The sequence below is a fragment of the Biomphalaria glabrata genome, chromosome 9, assembly GCF_947242115.1.
Source record: "Biomphalaria glabrata chromosome 9, xgBioGlab47.1, whole genome shotgun sequence".
Lineage (NCBI taxonomy): Eukaryota > Metazoa > Mollusca > Gastropoda > Planorbidae > Biomphalaria > Biomphalaria glabrata.
In genome coordinates, this window is record NC_074719.1 from 487,407 (window position 1) to 494,460 (window position 7,054).

Consider the following 7,054-nt stretch of genomic DNA (forward strand, 5'->3'; position numbering starts at 1 on the left):
CAGTTTTAGAACCTCTGTGACATGATGTGACACTCAGTCACCCATTGTAATATTCCGTGCTGAGAACACGTGAATAAGTTAAAGGACTCTAAAATAAGGGTCAATGTTAACTAGTTAGTGAAGAACTCCAGCAGAGAGTGGATGTACGATTTTCTCTGTCTGTAATATGTACCTTAATGAATTTGATCTTATGTTAACTTGAGAGATTTCTTCGGACTTATATTGTGAACATTTCATTGATGTGATTACCTATTCTACATGGCATGAGCAGCCAGTATTTATTGGTTTATATTTTGTGACGGCTGAAGTCGCTAGTATATTTTGTGAATTATATTTTATGTATAATAAAATTATCGTCTGCTACAAGAGCATTTATTAATGTTTCGGAACGTTTGTGCTTGAAGAGTTCAGTACGCTAGTATACGCACGCACCTGCAAATATAGTGCGTATGAGAGAGTATCTACTTAAGGAACAATACCTACAACACACGGACACATTCACGTCGTCATGCCTACAACTAAAACTAGGCAGCGACAATTGTCCTTTTAATTTTCTAATCACATCTTGTGATGTTGTTGTTGAAAGATAATCATACTCAGTAAAATTAGAGTAATAATCAACAGTAATTAGATACCGTCTTCCATCCACTTCCATCAGGTCAGCTCCAACTTTTTCCCATGGAACATTTCCTTCATCATGTTGTATAAGTGTTTCTCTCTGGTTCATAGGTTTTCTTTCTTGACAAGCAGTGCATGTCTGCCATCTGCTTTATTTCATCAGCCATGCCTGGCCAGAATATCGTCTGTTGGGGCCTCCTCATCATTCCATCATATGCAATGTGTGCTGTGTGCAGGATTTTCTTCATTTCTTGACGCATACTGAAAGGTATGACTATTCTTTCTCCTTTCAAAATTACTCCATTACTAAGTCCCAAAGTATCAGCAAAATCAAAATATGTACTTATCATGTTGTCTAAATCTTGTTTTCTTTGAGGCCATCCATTCATAATTTGCTTTGATAATTTATTTAATGTGTCATCTAAGTCTGTTTCTTGTTTTATTCTTTCTAATAATGGATCCGGTATGTCCACAACTTGTGTCTGGCATATGTTAAAAACTTCATCTTGCTTCTCTTCTTGATCGCACAGTCGTGATAATGTGTTAGCAATGTGTAAACTGTTTCCTTCTACCCACTGAAATGAGAAATCATAACGTTTGCTCCTTAACATCAAGTTTTGTAATCTTCTTGGAGCCTGGTTTAGAGGCTTCCTTAAGATGTTTGCAAGTGGCTTATGATCATTTATTATTATGACATGTCTTCCAAATGTATATTGATTAAATCTTTCTAGCCCAAAAACCACGGCAAGTAGTTCTTTTTCAATGAGCCCATTGTTTTCAGTTGGTGTCAATGCTCTAGAGGCAAATTCTATTGGTTGTCCTTCTTGCATTAGTACAGCTCCAAGTCCATGTTGACTACTGTCCACTTGTATTTCCAGTTTCTTGTCAGGGTTGTAGAATATAAAAACTGGAGTATTGGTAATCATTGTTTTTATCTTGTTGAATGCCTCTTCACATTTTTCAGTCCATCTAAAATTGCAATCTTTCTTTGTTAGTTCTCTTAATGGTTGAGACACTTCGGCTAGATTGTTCAAAAATTTTGACAAATACTGCACCATTCCACATAATTTTCTTGCTTCCTGGCTATTTTCTGGTTTCTTCATTTCCAGAATAGCTTTGATCTTCTTTGTGTCAGGCTTTATGCCTTGTGCACTAATGCAGTGTCCCATGAAACTTATCTGGTCTTGTTTCTATACTGTTTTTGTTTCATTTGATTTAATGCGTTTCTCTTTGCATCTCTCTCTTAATCTCTTCAGTTTGTCAGAGTGATCTTTTTCTGCTTCTTCTTTGGACTGACCACATCCCACAATCACGATATCATCAGCCACATTAATGCATCCTTCTAATCCTAACAATGCTTCTGTTAACTTCTTCTGGAATATTTCTCCACTTACACTTAGTCCAAAAGGAAGTCTTGACCATCTGTACTGCCCATATGGTGTGATCATGGTTGTTAGTAGACTAGACTTTTCATCTAGACGTACATGCCAGTAAGCCTCCTTTACGTCCAATTTAGAAAATATTTTAGCATTTAGGAACTGTGGCATTACAGCTTCCAAAGTTGGTAACTTAAAATGTTCTCTTTTTAAAGCAGTGTTTAGATGTCTTGGTTCAATGCAGATCCTTAAATCCCCATTTGGCTTTTGAACCACAGCCATCTGGCTGACCCAATCTGTTGGTTCATTTACAGGAATTAATATTTTCCTTTTCACTAATGTCTCTATTTCTGCTTCCACTTTCTTTTGAAATGCAAATGGTATATTATGACAAGGTGATACCACCGGAGCTATGTTCTCATTGATAGTTAATGATGTTTCACCTAAATCTCCCAGATGACAATCCATTGTGTTTACTTGTGATATGAATCTATCTTCATTTAATGTGATCAGACTTAAACTTTGGCATGTTTTACGGCCTAATAAGCATTGATAGTGGTTCTCTACAACTGTGAATGTTACCAAATAGTTCTTTTTGTTTTTAGGATTTGTTATTATTAAGTTAGCAGTGCCCTCGGTTTTTAATTTGGAATTATTCCACATTGTTAATGTTTGAACACTCTTCTTAATTTGTGTCTTTTTAACATATTTCTTACATATAATGTTGACATCTGCTCCTGTGTCCAGTTGAAATCTTGTTTGTTGACTATTTATCATGAATAGTGCTGTCATTCTGTCCCTATTTATGTTTAACACATTAATTGAGTTTAATTGTTCCTCTTGGTCAAATTCATCCATTGCATTATGCATATGTATTTTATTCTTAGTCTTACACTTAACTGCAAAATGATTTTTGCCTTTGCATTTATTGCAATTTTTTCCCCAAGCTGGGCATGCTGTTCTGTTCACTGCATGTCTGCCTCCACAAAACCAGCAATCTATTAGGTTGTTTCTGTTGTCATTTTTCTTCTGTTCTATCTTATCTATCTTCACAACAGTTTCCTTATTTATCTCTGCCAATTCTTTTGCAGTTTGCTCGTAGGTTTGGCATATCTCTATGCACTTCTTCAAGGTAAGATCATCGTGATTCAGTAATCTCTCCTGCAATCTTTTCTCCACGGCGAATATAATCTTGTCTCTAATCATTCTATCCTTTTCTTTAAAATTACATTTTTCAGCCTGAGCTCTAAGCTGCGTAATGAACACATCACAAGATGACACCTTTTCTATGTTCCAAAATCTGAAACTTTCCAGAACTTCATTTTTTCTGGGGTTGTAATAGTCGTGTAATTTCTTTAGTAATATTTGCGGGTCATTTACATCTTCATTCTCATCATACTGCAACTACTCACAAATCTCTTGGGCCTGAGGTCCAGCACAATGTAGTATTATTGCTTTTTGTCTGATTTTAGGTTTTTCTTCAGCTCCTATTGCTAACAGTAACAGTTCCACTTGTCTTCTTCATTGGCGAAAGTTTTCACTGACATTACCTTCAGTCACATTTAACTCTGTTGGTGGTTTAAGTAGACCTTCTGCCATCTTCCACGAAAACTTCACTATAGTATATCTACCAAAACTGAATAACCCCGAGCCTTTATCTTATCTTATATAATACAGACGTTACTTCAAAAAAGAAGATGATTACGTCCTACGCGTCATGCATTTAGTCATGCATATTAACCAATGACTTAAATTCTGCCAAGTCACCAAGCCTTTCTCTATATATTCAATAATATTCTAGACTGAGACTCTGGAATCTACTAGATTCTAGATCTACACTTTTTATCTATTTTTTTTTTTTAATTTAACTAGATTTATATCACTGATATAAATCTAAATATAGTTCTTGTTACCACTGCCACCATGTTGATTATTATGAACGAATAATAACAAGACTCTGGATATAACTTATAAGACATGAAATCAGCTGTAACACACATCAACAGTAACTATAATATATTTGTAAAGTTAACAATAACTCTAATATAAGTGTTTGTATAAAATTATGCAATGACATTTTAACATGAGTTGTAAATTGTTTTTTTTAAGGCCCCTTCATATGTTGACCTAACCAAGTCAAAGTTGCCAAGGAGAGTTGAGTAAATAGAAGGTTTGTGAATAAACATTTATATAAGTTGTTTATTGACATATTTTACTATCTTGCCCTGGGTGTGGCAAAATATGTAGGTCACAGCTGGGGCTGTGTAGCCACGGGAAATACTGCATTCCTCGCTAATCTTCGGACTCTTAAGACAAGCCTTATTATTACTGGCTTACAAAAATGGAAGAGCTGCTATTAGTTTTGTGTGCTCTGCCAGTATGACCATCTGACTGTCATGTTTAGATCTCAAAAACTAGAAAAACAATTGAGTTTCAGATTTTATGGTATTTTGCAACTTGCTAAGTCTATATTCAACAACTAATAATTGCCTTGTCATAAGGAGTCCTTTTTTTAATCTTAAGTATCTAATCAGTTTTCTGTAAAAACTTTTCCTTTTTTTTTCTGCTATCTTTGAAAGATTCTAATTTGTTGAATCTGGGAAGAAATGGGCATATTGAATGGTTATCATTATGATAGTGTCAAGATGTATTTAATACTTATATACAATTCAAATAGCTAGTAACTTACATATTTGTATCATATTTTTTTCAGCGCAAAATTTTCATTTATTAACTTTTAAAGCAATAACACAGATGAATGTTCAAGTATCCACCAGATAGATGAATGTTCAAGTATCTACCAGACAGTTGAATGTTCAAGTATCCACTAGACAGATGAATGTTCAAGTATCCACCAGACAGTTGAATGTTCAAGTATCCACTAGACAGATGAATGTTCAAGTATCCACCAGACAGTTGAATGTTCAAGTATCCACTAGACAGATGAATGTACAAGTATCCACTATTTCATTAATTATCATATTTCTCTTTTAGGAAAATGTTTCTGTTTTCACTTTATTTAATTTTGTACCAGTCTAGTATTTTGTCGAGTTTGCCGTTTCTGTAGCAATAGTGGTTTTACAGGGTGGGGTCACTAGCCCCATGCCAAACCCTCCTCCTTTTTCACCCGGGCTTGGGACCGGCAGATGGCAAAGTTATATTCTACGTCAAAATGAATTACGCACACCAAGAGTTGCGATAACATGGAAGCCAAAACGAGGAAAGCGCAAACAGGGACGTCTTTGTATTACTTGGCGACATACCTTCATGGAGGACCTCAGAACAGTGGACACCAGGTGGGAGGAGGCTTCAGACATTGCCAGTGACAGATCTTTATGGAGACAGCTTGCCGCCCAATGCGCCGAACGGCGCGGGAGGACCTAAGTCTAAGTAAGTCTAGTATTTTGTACCATTGAAAATTTATATTTTATGTTAGTAAAAAAGATGTTTGAAAATTTGTAGCAAAATTATTTTTTTAAAAATCTATATATATATTAAAATATTAATTTACTCAACCTTGGAATCCTATCACTGAACTGGGAAAGCTAGCTTTGATTGTTTTTGTTGTTGTAAATAGCCATATGGATAGTGTGTATATTATGCAAAGGTTGATTATTAGCTATTAAGGTTAGAGTTTTCCTTTTTTTTTTTTTTTACATGATTTAAATGTTAAATACCACTGTAGTTGTCTTTCTTATAATGATGTTATGATGTGGTCTTGGTATATTTTTTCTGTGATTAGATGTTGTAACATATAGATATTGACAATGTAAAAAGTTTATATACAACCAAGTTCATACATTAATCTATTTCACAATCATACAAACTATAAACTGCGTAAAGCTTTTTGTTATTATTAAAAATATAAACCATAAAGTATTGGATACTAAAATGCATTTTAATTGATTCTTCCCGAGCTATACTTTATTGCTTCTTCATTTTGTGTGTGCGCAATCTATTGAATTAATAATGTAATTTTTTGGGAGATGATGTTGGTCACATGTATAAGTCATTAGTTTCCATCATGATTCTTTTAAAAGTATTTGTGTAAAACCAGAGAGGTTTCATTAAATTTGTACTTTATTAATTTTTTATTTTACATTTTTGTTTAGTTTTAATTTTAGTTATAAGCTGAATTTGTATACATAGCTATGATTTGATTTGATGGAATTCTTCTTTTTTATAAAATTTTACATGGTCTAAGGTTTTTGAGTTCATTGAAGCTTTTTTTCAAAACTGTCTGAAGAGTTGAACTGAAGGCTTGTAAAACTATAGGCCAGCAAAAAATAACAAAAGCTTCCTCTCACCATCCTGACTGAAATGATTGTTCTGTCTGGAAGAGATCCAAATTGGTGTCTGTATCACACTACTATTTCCAATGCTTCAGAAGCTCCAGACACAGGGGCTAGAGATTGGCAGACCGCTAAGCACACCAAGAACTCCTGCCATCTTCCTTCTCTTTACCACACTCAACAATCCCCATTCCATTTGTGAAACAGAATGTTGGGATTGTTGACATAGTCAGAAGGGCTCTCTTCCCTACCAAGACTTGAGCAATGCTGTTCCATTCCTAATAAAGTCTTGTTTTCTTACTTCCTTGAAGCCTAATTGTTTTGACCTGGGGGGGGGGGGGGGGGGCACTATGTTGTAGACAGGGATGTTTGCTTTCTGACAGCATTGTAGAATAATTATATTGTAATGAAATATTTTTCAAATAAAAAATTAAACAAAACCTACATCTTGGCTATTAAAATCCAGGTTAATACTGCTATTTGTTATATGTTTGTGTCAAAGTCATGAGATGTATAAATTAGATGTTTACGTAAACATTGGTTTTGTGAAACATCAGTAAATTGTATTTATTACCATGCTATAAATGGCCTAGAAAGTTAAAAATAAGAGTACCAGTTCAATGTTAGAGAAAATAATATTAGGTAGGGGAGACAATAAAAGAGTTTTAATATGTTCCATCTTCTTGTTTAGTCCACTTTTGTGAATTATAGTTTAAGTTTAATTGTGTTTAATCATATTAGCCACCCAACTCTATTGTAAAAATCGTA

General features: G+C 34.3%; 1 protein-coding gene across 1 annotated transcript; it reads right to left on the minus strand.

Annotated features, from left to right (window-relative positions):
- Positions 1-695: 695 nt before the first annotated feature.
- Positions 696-3,593, minus strand: LOC129928149 (uncharacterized). The gene is made up of 4 exons (XM_056041064.1): positions 3,540-3,593; positions 1,916-3,245; positions 1,119-1,639; positions 696-1,013 (listed from the first exon to the last, which is right to left on the minus strand). The coding sequence occupies exons 1-4, from the start codon at positions 3,591-3,593 to the stop codon at positions 696-698; spliced, it is 2,223 nt and encodes a 740-aa protein (XP_055897039.1).
- Positions 3,594-7,054: the final 3,461 nt, after the last annotated feature.